Genomic DNA, 17925 nt, shown 5'->3' with positions numbered 1-17925 from the left:
ACAGGCCCACGTACCAAAAAAATTAAAAAAAAAAAGTCTATGAATAAAGCGCAAACGTTAACAATTGGTAAAGATAAGTAAAAAGTATAAGAGAATTCTTTATACTACTTTTTTTTAACTTTCCATAGACTTCAAATTACATCAACGTGAAAACTTCCCGCCGCCCCAGCGTCCGCCCCTTCTAAAATAACACAGTAAATTACAGGAAGAGATTTTGGGATATCCATAAAAGTATAAGCAATTCAGAGCTAAAAGCTGCCACCAGAAGTCCTGAGTCATGTGGGGTGGGCCCACGTGACCGGAGGCCCGAGTCCAACATGGCGGCCTCCATGGGTCGCTGCCTTCTCCTCTTCATTTCACTGCGCGGCTTCCTCGGTGAGGTGTCCGGCGACCTTGGCTCGGGGTGAGTACAGCTGCCTGGGTCAAGCCTCGTTGGGGGGTCCCCCAGACCCGGGCACAGCACTCCGAGCTCAGGTCTGCCCCATCCCAGCAGGGCCTCCCGCGACGATGACTTGCTGCTGCCTTACTCCCGCACGCGGGCGCGCTCTGCCCGGGACTGCACAAGGGTGCGCGCCGGCAGCCGCGAGCACGAGAGGTGGCCGCCGTTCCCCTCAAACCCCGGTGCCCGCGGCCCCAACGTACGCATCTTCGTCTCGCACTTCGCAGACCGCGCGGTGGCCGGCCACCTGACGCGGGCCGCCGAGCCCCTGCGCACCTTCTCGGTGCTGGAGCCCGGCGGGCCCGGCGGCTGCGCTTCAAGGCGCCGCGCCACCGTGGAGGAGACGGCGCGGGCGGCCGGCTGCAGCGTCGCCCAGAATGGCGGCTTCTTCCGCATGGATACGGGCGAGTGCCTGGGGAACGTTGTGAGCGACGGGCGGCGGGTGAGCAGCGCCGGGGGGCTGCAGAACGCGCAGTTCGGGATCCGCCGCGACGGGACCCTGGTCACCGGGTGAGGAGGCAGGGAGTCCCGTGACTGTCTAGGCCCTAGATTCTAGAGCAGAGGGCCTGAGAGTTGAGGTGTAGCCGTGCCGCCGTGTTCAAGTCCCCTAACCAAACTGAGCCTCCGTTTTCTCATCTTCAGGATGGGGAAAGTAATGCCTTCCTTGTAGAGTTTATTCATTTTCCAGTATCGTGTAGCGCTTGCTTTGGGTCGGTAAATGTGCTGCGTACTGAGGATATAGCTGTGAAAAAGCACAGCCTTTGCCTTCAGAAAAGGACACTACCCCCCCCCACCCCATTACTAGGAAAAATAAACAAAACCCAGGGAGATAATTAAGTTAATTCAAATTGTATATGTGCAGTGAAACGTTGAACAGATTGTAAATAGAGTGTTGAGTTTCGGGAAGGTGATAAGGAAAGACTTGTCTGAGGAGGTGACCTTTGAGTTGAGACATGAAAATTAATCACAAGTCAGCCAGAGTCAGAACTGGAGGAAGAGCATTGCAGTCAGAAGGAACAGCAAGCACTAAGGCTCAGAGGTGCAGAGGGGCTTGGTGTGTGTGAGGGACTGAAGGAAGGAGCAAAATATCAGAGGAGGATAGGACCGACTTTGGTCATTTATTTATTTATTTTGACTTTGGTCATTTTAAAGCTTGCTCTGACCCTGCTGGATACTAGGCTGGTTGGGCCGTAGTAGGAGCAAGGAGGCCAATTAAGAGGCTGTTGCAGGCATCAGATGGTAGTTTGGCTGGGGTGACGGCCTGAGAGATTAAGGGCCATAGGTGGACTTGTGATCTGTTGGGGATGGTTGTTTCTGTTAAATGAAGTGTAGATTGGGATGCCTAGACTGTTTGCAAAGATTGCTTCCAGGACCAGGCAGGTTCCTGGGCATGAGGAGGAATCAAGTAGCCAGGTGGTGGGGCGGGCGGGGGTAGTGTGTGTGGGGGGAGGGCACTACCTGCAGCTGCCACTGCTGTTGACTGAATCTCATGCCTTCCCTGTGTCCAGGTACCTGTCTGAAGAGGAGGTGCTGGACACTGAGAATCCGTTTGTGCAGCTGCTGAGTGGGGTCGTGTGGCTGATTCGCAACGGAAGCATCTACATAAACGAGAGTCAGGCGGCTGAGTGCGATGAGACACAGGAGACAGGTGGGGGAAGGGCAATGAGTATGATGAGATGTGGGTGATGAGTGGGGGTGTTGGCAACAAGCCTCTTGAAAACCAGGATCAGTGGGGTGGTGGGGGAAGTCTTTCAACAATTACTATTCTAGGTATTGGGGATCAGTGGGGATTAAAGCAGATAAGATCCCTGCATTGTGGACTATATAAGAAATGAAATAGATATTAAGTATACTGGAAAGAAGTGGTAAGTGCTAAGAAAGAAAAAGTTGGAGGAAAGGAGCTATGGACAAGAGAATAGAGAAGTGTTCCTAAAATGTTTGTGGACCAGCAGCATCAGCATCACCGAGGAGCCTGTTACAAATGCAGAACTTCAGCCCCTACCCCTGTGCCTCAGTGCTACAGAATCAGAATCCCTGGGGCTGAGGCCCAAGAGTGTGTGTTCTAAGGAGCCCTGTGTGATTCTGATTGACATTCAATTTTGAGAACCACTGGGATATGCAATACTGGGACAGGGAAGGTTCCCCATGGCCCTGATGTGGAAATGGGCTGTTTTAGACTGTGCAGTCAGGGAAGGCCTCATGGAGGAGGTGACTTAGATCAGAAGGCGCAAGCCATGGGAAGAGCTGGGGAGAAGTGCAGTCCAGCCATAAGTAGAAAGTGGCTGCAGGGTGTTCAGAGGCGTGGGCCTCCAGGAGATGAGGTAGAAGAAGCAGGCTAAGGAGGTCATGCCAGGCCTTGGTAAGGCATTTGGATTTTGTTCTAAGGACAGTGGAGGCCGTTGGAGCATTTTCACCTGGAGTTTGATCTTGATTTACATTGAAGAACAGCCCTTTGGCTACTCTGCGGAGACCGACTGGGGCGGGGCACGGGAAGAGAGATGTTGCATGCATAGACCTGGAGGTGGAGAGTGATGTCTCTGTGGAGAGTGACTGGCAGGAAGTGGCAGGCAGAGCTTAGTAGGCCTCCCGAAGGGCCAGGTGATCAGCCAGGCTGCCTCTCCTTCAGGTTCCTTCAGCAAATTTGTGAACGTGATGTCAGCTAGGACAGCTGTGGGCCACGACCGGGAGGGGCAGCTGGTGCTCTTCCACGTGGACGGGCAGACGGAGCAGCGGGGGTGAGTGCCGTGAGCCAGGGCCTCTAGGCCTGGGCTGAGTCCTGCTCTGAGGAACTCCAGCCCACCAACAGCTGCCCTTCTGACCTCCAGCTGTTCCCTGGGGATGTTCACAGCCATCTGTTCCCTGTCTTCCCACAGGCAGAGGGTCCCTAGATCTGTCCCACTTCCAAGAACTCATCATCTTCCACACACTTGCTCTCAGTCTCGCCAACTTAGGGCCTCATCTCTCCTGAGCTCTGATTGGGGTGAAAGGAAATTATCACAAAGTTAGCTGGGAGTAGACCTCGGTTCCAATCCTAGCTTGGCCATCTGCTGGCTCTGTGGCCATAGACAAGTCATTTGACCTCTCTGAGCTGCTGTTTCCTCCTCTGTAAAGTGAGTGTGCCAGTCTGCTGTTGCTGTGTAACAAATTAGCACAGGCAGCACTGATTGGTCAGATCAAAGCTCTGTAGGTCAGGAGTCAGTGGGTGGGGGGGCCCAGCTGAGTTCTCTGTTCAGGATGTCCCACAGACAAAACCCAGCTGTTGGCCAGGCAGGGTGCTTATCTGGAGCTTCTGGGGAAGAATCCTCTTCCCAGCTTCTTCAGGTTGTTGGCAGAATACAGTTCCTTGGAGTTGTAGGACTGAGTTGAGGTCTTTGTGTCATTGCTGGCTGGGGGCCTCTCCACTCATGAGGCCGCCCACGTTCCCCCTTATGTATATACCCTCCTCTTGTATATCTTCAAGCTGCAAAGGTGTGTCAAATCCATCTAATCCCCTTGTATTTCCAATCTCTCTCACTTCCTCTTCTGCCTCAGCCATAGAAAGCTCTCTGCTTTTAAGGGCTCCTGTGATTCCATCGGGGCCACCCAGATAATCCAGGACAGTGTGCCCATTTGCAGACAGCTGTGCCATGTATCATAACATGATCGGGAGAGCGATCTCTTGTTATAGTCATAGCTTCCCGGGATTGGGACAGGACACCTTTTGGGGGGCACTTAGAAATTTGCCTGCCATAGTGGGTGTGTGATACTGTCCACTGTGGAAAGTAAGATGCATTAACCCAGAAACGGCTGTGGCAAGGTCAGCAGCACTGGTCTTGTGCCACAGCATTAACCTGTGGGAGATGGCGGAGTTCCTGCTGAAACAGAACGTGGTAAATGCCATCAACCTGGACGGAGGGGGCTCTGCCACCTTCGTGCTCAACGGGACCTTGGCCAGTTACCCATCCGATCACTGGTAAGCATACCAGAGCCCCCTTGTTGAGGTCCAAAGCCAAGCTTGTCCCCGACTGTCTCATTCAACAAATATTGAGTACCTACTCTGTGCCCGGCTCTGGGGATTCAGCAGAGAGCAGGAGGAGCCAAGACCCCTGCCTCTCGCTGCTTACAGGAAGTATATGTAGCGTACCAGCACTGCCCAGGCCGATGGAAGGGGGTGATTGGTCAGGAAAGACCTGAGGATAGTGAAGCATGAGCTGAGATCTGGAGGATGAGGGGCTAGGTGGGCATGGGAGAGCCTGCTGGGCATAGAAGAGCATGTGCAAAGGCCCTGGGGTGGAAGGGATTGTTGGGGGTGGGAAGAACCTGTAAAAGGCTGGAGAAGGGACAATGAAGAGAGGCAGGGAAAGGCAGCCCTCAGGGGCTGCAGTGGGGGGGTTTGAGGGTTTGCTGGGGTGGCCAGCACTTCAGCCTCTCTTTACACTCCTGTTTCTTCTGCAGCCAGGACAACATGTGGCGCTGTCCTCGCCACGTGTCCACCGTGGTGTGTGTGCACGAGCCCCGCTGCCAGCCGTCTGACTGCAACGGCCACGGGACTTGCGTGGAGGGGCGCTGCCAGTGTACGGGGCGCTTCTGGCGGGGCGCCGCCTGCAGCGAGCTGGACTGTGGCCCCACCAACTGCAGCCAGCATGGGCTCTGCACGGAGAGTGAGTGGGACTCTTTGGGAGGCAGCTCCATCCCGGGCTCCCCGCTCTCACTGCCCCAGCCCTGCCTGGGCCCTCACCTGACCTTCTCGGTCTTGTCTTGGCAGCCGGCTGCCGCTGCGAAGCTGGATGGACAGGGTCCAACTGCAGTGAAGGTAAAAGCCACCAGGCCAGCCTCCTCCCCAGCCCCCTGGGCACACGGGAGAGGGTGAGCCTGGCAGCTGCGAGCCTCAGCTGCCTTTATCCCTGCCTCCTGGTCTGCAAGTCGCTTGCCTCTTGTCTCATGCTTTTGCCTCACGTGTAAATCACTGTATTAGTGTCCTGGGGCTGCTGCAACAGGTTCCACCAACTCAGGCTTAAAACATTACTTTATTCTCTCACAGTTCTGGAGGCTAGAACTCCATAATCAAGGGGTCAGTAGGGCTGCACTGGCTCTGAAAGGTCTGGGGGAGGGTCCTTCCTGCCTCTTCCAGCTTCTGGGGGTCCCATGCATTCCTGGGCTGGTGGCTGCATCACCCCATCTCAGCCTCCGACTTCACAGGCACAGCCTTCTCCCCTGTCTGTCTCCAGTCTCCCGCTCTGTCCTCTTACAAGGACCTCAGGCCACTGGACTTGGGTCCACCTTAAGTGCAGGATGTTTTCATTCCAAGATCCTTAACTTAATTGCATCTGCAAAGACCCTATTTCCAAATAAGTTCACATTCACAGGTTCTGGGGATTAGAACATATCTTTGGGAGGACACAGCTCAACGCACTCATAACCCTCCATAGCTTAAATCCTTAGTGGCTTTCTTTGGCTCTGAGTGAAAAAGTTGAACTCCTCAGCATGACCTGCCAGGCCCTGGGGGCTCCAGCCACGCCCTGCTCTCCAAGCCTCAATGTCAGGTCCTCAGAGGCCTCCCCATCCCACCTCCTCAGTGCTTTGCTGCTGCCACAATCGGTCCCGTCCCTCCAGCGTGTGTCCTCCCTTGTCCTTTGACACCTGCTTTCTGGCTTGCTGGCTGCCTGCCCTCAATGAGATCACAGCCTCGGGGCCTGCCGCATACCAACTTCTCCAGAACTATCTGTTGGGAGAACATGTGAACCTACAGGGCCACTTGGGGCGAGAGAGTTGCGTTTGCAATCCTGTTGGCCCCAGCCTGGGGTGGGGTTGCGGGGCAGGACCAGATTTTGCAAAGGCCCTGCTTCCCTCATCCCAGCGTGCACCAGCGGCTCCTTTGGGGAGGACTGTGCCAAGAAGTGTCAGTGTCATAATGGAGCCACCTGTGACCCAGTTCGGGGGACCTGCGCCTGTCCCCCTGGCTTCACTGGAGACATCTGTATGCAGGGTAAGCTGGAAGGGCCCCTGACTCAGCCACGAGGGAGCCCCGCCCAGGGGATGCTTCTGCATCAGCTCAGCACACCACTGGGCCCATCCCGGCAGTGCAGAGAGAGGCCCTGCCACTGACGCCTCCACCTCTGTCCTCCTGGCTCCTCCCTGCAGAGTGTCCCCTCGGCTGGTACGGGCCAGACTGCCAGAGCCCTTGCAAGTGTGAGCACCAGTGTCCCTGCGACCCCCAGACCGGCAACTGCAGCCTCGCCTGGTCACGCACCTTGAATAGCATCCTCTCCCGAGGTACGGCCCCTCCCAGGCTCCCGGGGGACAGCAGGGGGCAGACCCCTCCTCTCCCAACCTTCAGCCTCTCCCTGGCATCTTGCAGTGAAGCAGTGTCTCCCGCTACCCGAGGACACCCTGCGGGCAGGAGAACTCTCCCTTTTCACCAGGTAGGTACTTTGCTGGGAACTGGTGCAGGGGTGGAAGGAATCCCCCCTCCCTCTGCCTTTGAGGCGTGGCCTCCGCTCAGGGTCTGGGCAGGGCTAGGAAGTGGCAGCTGGGCACCAGATGACAATTCTCTGACATAAGCACAGGGAGAGTCCTAGGTGATGCTCGCAGCCACCTGTGCTGTCCAGGGAGATGCTGAGAAGGACCCTGGCCACTGCCCCAGTGGAATCTAGGGGCCAGGGTGTGGGCTTTTTTTCTCAGCTTCCGGTGCAAGAAGCATGAAGCCCTGAGCAGTTCACGTCATTTCTCTGACACCTGGGGGTGTTCACCCCTCGTGTTGGGTCTTTATTTTCTAGTGCAGGGGATCTTCAACTTGACCTCCAGGGGAGTGTGTTAAAAGAGAGAGCTGGGTTCAAGAACCAATGCTGTCGGTCTGGGAGCCCCACTTGGAGAACCTCTCTTCTCATGGTTCTCATGTCCCATAGCCCCCCTGGGTGCCCGGCCCAGCCCCGTCCCCTCAAAGTGGGAAGCAGGCGTAGGTGTGAACGAAAAGCCCCTTGGCCTTGTCCTGGAGGCAGCACCTGGGAGCTCATCACAAACGCAGATCCCAGATCCCTCCTGGAGGTCCTGACCCTGAGTCGGGTGGGGCCTGGAGGAAAATCCTGGAAGTGTGCTGGGAATTGCAGCGGAGCAGGGACAGTGGTTCCCGGGAGCCCTGCACCCCAAGCTCAGCCTCCTCAGGTGTGAGACCTGCAGTGAGGAAAGGGGTGCCATGGGGTGCTGAGGGGCACAGCTGCAGGCCCTGCTGCCCGAGCAGTCTGCTTTTGCATTGAGAGCTTCAGACAAAGACTCACGTGAAGGAAAAAAGATCATTGAAGGACCCCACCCATCCCCGCCAGCTCCCTGCCTTGGAGGAAGGGGTGTGGGTCCTCCCTGCTCTGTGTGCTTTGAGGACCCTGGAGAGAACCCAGCCTCTGTTGTCAACATCCCCGGAAGCACAGAATGCAAACTGCTGCTTCCCGGGGCAGATTAGGTCCCCAGCTCTATTACATGTGGCCTGTACCCATTGATATGTACACTTATTAGCAACATCTGAAACTCAGTAACGTTCATGTAAAAATCTTTTTTTTTCCCACGGCTGCTCTTGAAATATCAGGAGATGTGGCCGCACCGGCCTTAGTCCCACATAACAACTGTCCCCGCTGCTCCCGAACACGCGTGGAGTGTGCCCTCCACCCCACCAGGCCCATTTGTTCCTCGACAGTGTGCGGTCCCTGGAGGCCCCCGACCCTGTGCCCCTGTTCTGGGAGGAGGAGCCAAGTGAGGGGAGGGAGGGAGCCCCTCCAGCACACCCCCAGCCCGAAGCGCCCAACAGTGTCCCCGTTCGGGGTTTCTCTCCTGCCCCCAGGACCACCTGGCTGGCCATCACCTTGGCCCTGGTTTTCCTTCTGGTGATCAGCACGGTGGCAAACGTGTCCTTGTTCCTCGGGTCAAGGGCAGCGAGGAGCCGGCACCTGGATGGGGCCTACGTCTACCACCCACTGCAAGAGATGAACGGGGAGCTCCTGGCTGCTGAGAAGGAGCAACCGGGTGACACCTGTAACCCCTTCAAGGACTGAAGCCTCCAGCTGCCCGTCATGACCTGTTCTGGAGGCTCGTTGCCATGAGCTCTGGCTTCTGCAGGGGAAATTCCAAGGCCACTGACCATCTGGGTGGTCTCGACCCACGTGCCAAGCCAGGCTTCTGACAGTACCTGTGCCTCAGCCCCTCACCTGGCCGCCTGCCGTGGCACGTGCAACCCTAGCGATACAGTGCGCCCTGAAGAGACGCTGCCTCCTTCCCCGCCTGCCTGTGCCTGCCGCTCACGAGGCCTGTCCCCCAAGGGCCTGCCCCGCTGCTGCCAAAGAGCCTCCAGCCTCCTGGGGCAGGGGCGCTGCCAGTGGAACTCATGATGACCGAACTGTGGCCAAGTGGCAGGGTCCAGCCAGCCCCCCTCGGATGGGGTGAAGAGACTATGGCCACATCGAGGGACCCTTTTTTACAGACCTCATCACCGAACTTGCCAACTAGAATTCTATTTCCCGTCACGGGAAGCTCCCTAAAGGGAAGAGGGGTGAAATCATGTTTACAGGCTCTCTATTTTGTCCTGCCGCCAGAAGGGTTTTTCTACCACTTGAATAAATTGATATAATAAAAGGACCCCTGGAGCGGCATCTGAATGCGGAATCGTGGAATTGAGGGACCCCTAGATTTTGACAGGTGGGGCTGCTTAACCTGAATCAGGGGCATGTCCAGCTCCCTTATCTATTTTGTTTAATCCAGGGGTTCTCACTTAAAAGTGTACTCGAATTACCTGGAAGAGCTTGCTAAAAATGCAGATTCTGGCCTGGGCTGGAGCCTCGGAGTCTGCAGGTCTCACTGAGCTCCCAGGTGATAGCTGCAGGTGTCTGGACCACACTTTGAAAGAGGAAAGTTTAGTCCGCACCATGTTTTAGTAGAATTTAAATTAGTTACCAACGCTTAACAGTCAAGAGGTTAACTCCAGTTTTCTGGTTTCTGTCTTTTTTTATATATATATAAATTTATTTATTTTTGGCAGCATTGGGTCTTCGTTGCTGCGCACAGGCTTTCTCTTGTTGTGGCAAGCGGGTGCTGCGCTTTGTTGTGGTGCACGGGCTTCTCACTGCAGTGGCTTCTCTTGTTGCGGAGCATGGGTTCTAGGCACATGGGCTTCAGTAGTTGTGGCTTGCGGGCTCTAGAGCGCAGGCTCAGTAGTTACGGCGCATGGGCTTATTTGCTCTGCAGCATGTGGGATCTGCCCAGACCAGGGCTCAAACCCATGTCCCCTGCATTGGCAGGCGGATTCTTAACCCCTGCACCACGAGGGAAGTCCTCTGGTTTCTCTTTAAAAGAAAGAACTCGAAGCCCCAGCTGATGCCCTCCTGCCGCAGCAAGGAGGCAATGACTTGTCCGAGCTGAGATTGGCTGGTGCCGTCTGGATCTGTCCTCTCCAGCTCATAACAGTCCCAGCAGCTGGCTTCCCTCACCTGTGACCTGCATCCCAGCGAGTATTAGAGTTTGTAACTTGTGGCCTCGAAGGGTCTTTAGGAAGTGCCTGGCGACACCCTGCCCCGTGAATATAATATCACACTGTGTGCTTAGCAGCTTTTGGGGGAGGGGAGGTGGGGGAGGTGCTGCTGTTTCCAGCAGGTCCTCAAATAGATCCAGGCATGTGATGGACTGAATGTTTGCGTCCCCCCAAGGTTTGTATGTTGAAGCCCTAACTCCCAATGTGATGGTATTTGGAGGTGGGGCCTTTGGTTTAATTAAATTAGGCTTAGATGAGGTCATGAGGGTGGTGCCCTTATAAGAAGTGGAGGAGACAGGAGAGCACCATCTCCACGTGCACACAAAAGGACAAGGCTGTGAGAACACGGTGAGAGGATGGCCGTCTACAAGCCAGGAAGAAGACCCTCACCAAGAATGGAATCTGCCAACACCTAGATCTTGGACTGTAACTGTAGCGGTTACCTAGTGCTGTGCAGAAAACAAGCCCAAAACTGGTGGCTTTAAACAACCAGTCATTGCTTCTCATGAAAAGTAATTGTTTCTTGTGCTTCTAAGGTCAGCTGGGTGATTCTGTTGATCTGGGCTAGGATCAGTGAGTCCAGCTGGGCTCACTTACGTGCCTGCCATCAGCTAATGGGCCAGCTGGGGCCTGGTCTGGGGTGGCTACAGCTGAGGACATAGCTCTGGCCCGCGTGGTGTCAGCCTCCAGGGGGCTGGCTCAGGCTTGGGATGAATGTGGAGATGGGGATCCAGGGAGAGATGCGAAGCCTCTTGAAGCTTCACCCCTTGATGAAGAGCTGCAAAGGAACATGAATGCAGGAGGCTGACTGAACCCATCACTGCAGCTGAGCTACTGTAACACGGGTCTAATTTCACTTTAGAAAGGAAGTATTCGGTTCAGAGAAGTGAAATATCACAGGCCAGCTCCCAGCCTCCAAGTTCCTGCAGGGATGCATCTGTGGGTCTGTATGTCTTTGTCTCCTGGAGACAGGGTGTGGAGAGCTGCCGTGCCAGCCTGCAACATTCCCTACAGGGAACAGGATGTTTGGGTCCTACAGTAGGTGCCACAGGCCAGGGTCTGTCGGTGTCCTGGGGCACATCTCATCAAGCACCTAGTGGACCCATCAGCCCACAGCCCACAATACCCACCACCAAGCCACCAAAAGTTCTCCCTTCTCACTCAGCCCCCATCCTGAGTTTGTGACCAGGTTGGAGGAAAGAGGGGAGTGGTTTTCACAGCATGTCCAGGAACTTGACCGCCACTTGTCCAAAGATCCAGGAGCAGGTTTTTATTCCTCCTTCCAGAAATATAAACAACCAAGTTCACGTGTTCCTCCAGGGACCTTGTGTTTCATCTCCACCTGGAAGTTTAGTTTTGTATTTTGCTTTTATTTACTTATTTTTTGGCCACGCCGTGTGGCATGCAGGATCTTAGTTCCCTGACCAGGGGTTGAACTTATGCCCACTGCAGTGGCAGCGCAGACTCCTAACCACTGGGCTGCCACAGAAGTCCCATATTTTGCTTTCTTTTAATGAACCCCTGGGCTGCTTTGATGTTTTGCCGCCAGCGTTCAAGGGTAGGAAATAGTTTCAAGAGCTCGGACAAGTTCCCAGGCACCTTAGAATCGATTTGGCATATTTTTGTTTGTTTTGTTTTGTTTTTTGTTTTTTTTGCGGTACGCGGGCCTCTCACTGTTGTGGCCTCTCCCGTTGCGGAGCACAAGCTCCGGACGCGCAGGCTCAGCGGCCATGGCTCACGGGCCCAGCCGCTCCGTGGCATATGGGATCTTCCCGGACCGGGGCACGAACCCGTGTCCCCTGCATCGGCAGGCAGACTCTCAACCACTGCGCCACCAGGGAAGCCCAATTTGGCATATTCTTAAGACAGCTCCCAAGCCTGGCTGCAGGTCTGAATGTATTCCCCCAGAATGACCCACTGAATCAGAATCTCAGGGGCGGGAGTTGGGGGGGGGGGTCAAGGAATCTACAGGGAGCACCCCCGGGGATCCTGAGGCAACAAGCTGTGGAAACCCTGGTCTTGAAGGGTCTGACGTCCACTGAGGGCATCTTTGTTCTCAACTGTGCTGGCAGCTGGCTGGAGAGTTACAGTGCTGGGCACAGGCCTAGTGGACTCCAGGCCAGAGGGAGCACAGCAGTACCTGGGGAGGGTCCATCGTGGCGTGCCTGAGGGTCCCTAGGACACTCTGAGCCATGGGAGTCCTGCACACATTCGCCCTCCCTGTGGCCCATGGATTTTTAAAAAATTTGTCACAAGCAGGTATCTATCTTTTTTTATTTTACTTATTTTAATTTTTTTTGTGTTTTGGGGGCCAGGCTGTGCAGCTTGCAGGATCTTAGTTCCCCGACCAGGGATTGAACCCAGGCCACAGCAGTGAAAGCGCTGAGTCCTAACCACTGGACCACCGGGGAAGACCCACTGATATCTATCTCTGCCCAGCATCCAGTCTCTCTTCCTTCAGTAACTTCCCTTCTTAGGCTGGGTCCCCTGGCAGCAGAACCTGACACTAGGATGTGAGGGCAAGTAGTTTATTTGGGAGGCGACCCCAGAAAGCCCTGCTGGGGGACAGAAAAGTGAGTCTGGGAAGGGAAGGCAGCCCGTACACGGTGCCTGAGTGAGCAGCTCCCACTGTGGGCGGCCAGGCTCAACCCCTGGGACCTCGGGGGGTTGGAGAGAACACCTCGGAGTTGGCCACTTGCTCACAGGGAGCTGAGGGTGTTTATCAGCTTACGTTCATTCATCAGGTTGAGAACTCTCCTGGGGGTTAACTCCCTGGCACTGCCAGTCTGCCCTTCTCAGGGACGGGGTGATGCTCCAGCCACAAGAGGTAGCCATCAGAGAGAGGGTTGCAGGTTCATATATCCAGATGTCCTCTGCCCAGGGAAGGTGGGCAGGGCATCGAGAGCCACAGCCGAGAGCCTCCCTCACGTTGCCTTTAGGTAATACCTCTCCCCCAGTCTCCATCCTTGTGGTTTGGCTGGCACTGTCACCTCCCTCCAAGTCCCAGGTGGTCTCAGTGGATGGTTCAGAGATAGGCATCTGTCCCAATCGGCCAGTCAGAGCCCACCCTGGAACTTCTGCTGGAAGTGGGGGTGAGAAACTCTGCCAGGATTGTCCAGCATCCAGGGTGTGGGCCACATGGAGGAGAGTGATGCCAATATGGAGAAGAACCCAACCAAGAAAGGGGGATATTTGATCCCCTGGATCCAGCTATACCTGAAGCATTCTTGGACTTCCCAATTACATGGACCAGTAAATCCCCATTTTGCTTGAGAGAGTTTGTGTTGGATTTTGGGGTCTCTTGCAACCCCAAGAATCTGAAACTCATGACATTTTGGAGTTGGGAATTTGCAGAGCTTAGATAGGACATGGAGCAGGAGGCAAGATAGTGTCTGAGATTCCAGTACCTACCTGTGGTGTTGGGGGAACACCTGTGACACGAATATACAGGAGCCTAAGTCATCGGTACTGCTGGTCGGGGTTAACATGGGCTACTTATGGCTGTGCAAGTGTTCCCTCCCCACCCCATGGGAGTGATGGAAGACTCCCGGGCACAGAATGGGTACTAGAAGTCCTGGGGGCCTGACTTGGAACCCCAAGAGTTCTGTGTGTTGGGCAGTTGCCATGGTGACATGTGTCTCAGCTGCTGGGCTGCTCCTTATTTAGTTTTAGTATCTGGAAAGACCCCAGAAAAAGATTCCAATCCTGGGGTCAACGGGTGGGCTCAGGGGCCCTGAAATGGAAACGGGATTCAAGTGTGATGCCACAGCTTTCATGGGATTCTCGAAGGATCTGTGTCCTGGCTCCAGGACTATTAGGTCAGGGGTTTCAAATTGTGCCTTTTGGGGACCCGCATTTCTCAGCAGTGCCTTGGTGGGTGCTGAAGGGAGGGGAGGGGAAATGGGCTGGGGAGAAGTTTGAGAGCCACCCAGCACCTTTCCTTCCAGCTCTCTCCAGCTCCTTCCAGGCTCTGCCCAAACTCCCACAAGAGCTACTTGCACCCTGAGACCCGCCTCCTCTGCAGAGGCCCCTGGCCTCGGAGGAATTGGTCCCAGAGGAAGCCTTTGGGCCACAGGGAGGCTGGGTGTGTTGTGTTCTGCCCTCTCTGGACCGAAAACCCAAGGGGCCTCCCAGACGTCAGCAGTGGAACCTGACCCCAGCTCAGACCTGACCCCAGCTCGCCTGCCACAGGGAGCTCTTAGCCACACCCATGGCAGCTGGCTGTTGTGAGAGCCCCTGCCCAACAGCTCCTGGGCAACCAGTGGAAAAGCAGCAGCTGATTGCTACCTCTCCGGGCGGGTGGGGGCGGGGGGGATGGGGGGGCGCCGAACGCAGCCACAGGAACCGCACCTCCTCTGCTCCCCCGACAGCCCTTGGCCTCCTGCTCCAAAACAAGGGACCCTTCCAGTGGTTAGGACTCAGCGCTTTCACTGCCGGGGGCCTGGGTTCAATCCCTGGTCGGGGAGCCAAGATCCTGCAAGCTGCACAGCTGCGGCCAAAAAAAAAGGGAATTCCGGGCTTCCTGGTGGCACAGTGGTTGAGAGTCCGCCTGCCGATGCAGGGGACACGGGTTCGTGCCCCGGTCCGGGAAGATCCCACATGCCGTGGAGCAGCTGGGCCCGTGAGCCATGGCCGCTGAGCCTGCGCGTCCGGAGCCTGTGCTCCGCAACGGGAGAGGCCACGACAGTGAGAGGCCCGCGTACCGCAAAAAAAAAAAAAAAGGGAATTCCACGACGCCTGTGACACCTTACTCCGTGTCCCAGGGGTGCTCGCAGGAAGGACAGGGGCCACCCCAGACAGGCCCCCGCCCCCTCCTGATGTCAGGACTTGGCTGTCCTCTGATGCAACTCTGGGACTTGGGTAAAACCCAGGGGAGAGGGCAGAGCAGCCCAGGAAGATGGACAGCAGGGCCCTCACCTTCACCTGGATACCTGGCAAGTAGAATCCAGGAGCCCACTCCCAAGACTCGGTGTTGGCAGTGATGAGTGGGGCCTAGAGGCCCGCATTTAATACACTGAAAACTGCACATGTGTCTGTTCATGCACTGTATGCATATGTGGTGGGTTGAATAGTGTCGCCCCAGAATTCATGTCCACCCAGGACCTCAGAATGTGACCTTACATGGAAGTAGCATTCTTGCCAGTGTAATTGGTTAAGGGTCTTGAGATGAAATCATCCTGGATTTAATGGGCCCTAAATCCAATGACTGGGTGTCCTTATATAAGAGAAGACACAAAGAGGTGAAGGCCAGGTAAAGACAGAGGCAGAGACTGGAGTGATGTGGCCACAAGCCAAGGAACACCAGGAGCCTCCAGAGGCTGCAAGAGGCAGGAAGGAGCCTCCCCTAAAGCCTTAGGAGGGAACACAACCCTGCCAACACCTTCATCTCAGACTTCTGCCCTCCAGACTGTGAGGGAATCAATTTCTACTGTTTTAAGCTACAACTTTGTGGTAATTTGGTACAGCAGCCCTAGGAAACTAATACACTATATTTGTGCTTTACATGTTAAAAACGTGATTTTTTTGTGCCACCCTCTTCCCTCCGAGAACCAATCTGCAACCCCTTAAGGGTGAACATGCTCTTGAGTCTTTTAAGCAACAGCTGAGTAATTCTTGAACAAATCCAGGGAAACCTCCAGGGTTCTAGGAAGTAGACAACAGAGGTATATCCAAATCTAAAACGTTTAATGCTTCTGGTTGGAGCAAACGATCCGGTGAACAAGAAACATCGTGTTTTCCTGGCTGAAACAGACTGTGTGATCAGTTCATTTTACAGGGGGAGAAATTCCAGACGCAGGGTAGGAAAAAAAGTCTCAACCCGTGGGGAGAACATTCTGTAGCTTGTTGAGGGAAACACCACTTGGAATGATGCTCTTACAGATGAGTGGATGTGCCCAGAGAACACCAGCAGTTTCTACAAAGGGAAAGTCAAAGGTAACTAGTATCCCAATCTCCCACTTTTCTCCAGATGCACAGTGTGTAAAACAGTGACGGATGTCCTCACAGGAAGTCTGGAGTCTTTGGATGAGAAGCATTAAATAATCAGAATAACCACTGACTTTTATCAAGAGCTTTCCATGTGCCAGGCTGAGGACTTCACAGCCACTCTTGTTTCATCCCACTACAACCCAGTGAATGAGGTAGGCTCTGCTATCCCTAGTTTACAGATGAGGATATTTAGGCAAAGAGAGGTTAAGTCACCTGCTGGAGGTCACACAGCTAGTGAAAGGATGGCTGCGGCTTGAACCCCACTTTGTCGAGATTTTACGACCCAGGCTCCTAAACCCAGTGCCTGGGCAGGTCCTATTGCTAATGGGCCATTTCTGTCCTGGCCACAATAGGCTAATGAACAAGATGGAGGAAGAAACCAAGGCAAGGAGCTTCCAGCCCTGGGGTCTGGGGAATTCAGAAGCCAAGAGCTCGGCAGCGCTTCCTGGGATTTTTAACCCCAAGCCTCCCAAAGGTAAGAAGAATGGCTACTGACTGATGATGCTCCAACATGGGCCCCAGGGACCTCCAGCACAGAAGAACAATAGCAGATGCCACTGTGGCCACCTGCTGCTCCTGTGGCCCAGCTCCCTTTGTCCATTGGGTGACTGGCCCTCCCCTACTCCACTCTTGCTTCTGGAGGGAATGTCGATCACAGGACCCCCAGCCTCTTGGCCAGTATGTCCACAAGAGTGAGTACGTGACTTGCCCAGGGCCAGTCAGAGCCTTCTCTGGGATTTGAGATGGAAAGAGTCTCTTTCTGGCTTAGAGATTGAGAGCCCTGTGGTTGTAGGCTAGGGGCTGCTGGCAGCCACCTTCCCCTGAAGGTGGACAAGAGGACAGGCCAGCATGCAAAGTGATGCAGAACCAAGAGGCCTGGTGAGGCTAAGGATCAGCACATGAACCTGAGGACACTGGGCTCCTGCATGCAGTCGTACCGGAAGCAAGCAAGCACCACCCTCGGCCATCCCGGTTACAGGAGCCAGGGAATTCCCTTTGTTGCTTAAACCTGTTTGAGCTGGGGCTTTCCTGAGGTGGGGAGGAGAGCAAGCTCTCAAAAACAGAGGGCCGAGGCTCCTTATCGCTGCTGCTGCTAAGTCTGCACAGCTGATAGCCGACCTTCCTCTCTGGAATCAGCAGATCCAGGTTCCACTTGTCAAAAGCTACTTATAAACTCAAGTGAAGGAAAGGCTTCTCCATCCTTCACTGGGGGCTAGTCCTAGACACTAAGTGTGCGGGGAGTGCCAGGGCAGCTTACCCCAAAATGCTTCTCGTCTGTAGAGACAAGCTAGAAATTCACCTAAAGATAGTTGAAAATATTGCAGATTGCTCCCAGCGATAAACGCCTGGTGACATGGGAGCAATTAGTTTTAAGAATGTCTCCAATCTTCCTCCCTCTCTCTCTCCCTCATGCATGTACACATACACCTTAATGCAGGATACAGAGTTTGGGATTTTGTTCCTATATCTGAGAAGTGAACTGAAAACCTTAAAGGTGGGCAAGGCTCCCTCTCTGCAGGGAGAAGGGGGTCTCTGAGGACGGCTCCTTCCCTCTACTCCAGGTATGGGGTTGAGGGTGGCATGGAAGTAGGTCCTTGCCCCGTCATGTTGAGCTTGCATGGAGGTGGCATCCCCTTGGTTGTGAACTCACCCCTAGGGCAAGGCCCAGCGACTCTGGGTGTCAGCCAGAGACAACCCCAACTGTAAGCAAAGCTGTGAGATGAGAGTAACGCTGAGTCTCTCGCCCCAGACTGTGGAGCTACTTCAGTGAAGTCCCTCCCAGGCAGATAATGCAAGTGAGTGATGTGGGCTAGGGGTGGGTTGATAGAGAGGGGCGGGGACTGGGGTGGCCCCATCCAGGGGCGCAGCTGTGTTGTCTTTACACAGCAATAGTGGCTCTGTTTAGCCAACACTCCTATATGCTTAAGTGAAGCTGTAAATCCTGATTTCTGTGTGAAATGCCCCAATTTTTAAACCTTTTGTTTAGGCAAAAAACAAAAACACTAAAAGC

General features: G+C 54.7%; 2 protein-coding genes across 2 annotated transcripts in view; one reads left to right on the top strand and one right to left on the bottom strand.

Annotated features, from left to right (window-relative positions):
- Positions 1-304: 304 nt before the first annotated feature.
- On the top strand, positions 305-8977 carry NAGPA (N-acetylglucosamine-1-phosphodiester alpha-N-acetylglucosaminidase). Its single transcript, XM_060124102.1, has 11 exons — positions 305-403; positions 494-949; positions 1948-2087; positions 3066-3174; positions 4263-4391; positions 4874-5079; positions 5184-5231; positions 6276-6404; positions 6560-6691; positions 6777-6840; positions 8247-8977. Exons 1-11 carry the CDS (start codon positions 318-320, stop codon positions 8455-8457), a joined length of 1710 nt encoding a protein of 569 aa, XP_059980085.1. The 5' UTR covers positions 305-317; the 3' UTR covers positions 8458-8977.
- A 6617-nt stretch (positions 8978-15594) lies between these two features.
- SEC14L5 (SEC14 like lipid binding 5) overlaps positions 15595-17925 on the bottom strand; it is a 42645-nt gene continuing 40314 nt past the window's right edge. The window contains exon 17 of the mRNA XM_060124065.1: positions 15595-15944. The gene's annotated coding sequence lies outside the window, so the exon portion shown is untranslated. The remainder of the gene's footprint in view (positions 15945-17925) is intronic.

The sequence above is a fragment of the Lagenorhynchus albirostris genome, chromosome 15 (genome assembly GCF_949774975.1).
Source record: "Lagenorhynchus albirostris chromosome 15, mLagAlb1.1, whole genome shotgun sequence".
Classification (NCBI taxonomy): domain Eukaryota; kingdom Metazoa; phylum Chordata; class Mammalia; order Artiodactyla; family Delphinidae; genus Lagenorhynchus; species Lagenorhynchus albirostris.
The sequence above is the reverse complement of the archived record's forward strand: the minus strand, read 5'-3'. Positions and strand labels throughout refer to the sequence as shown.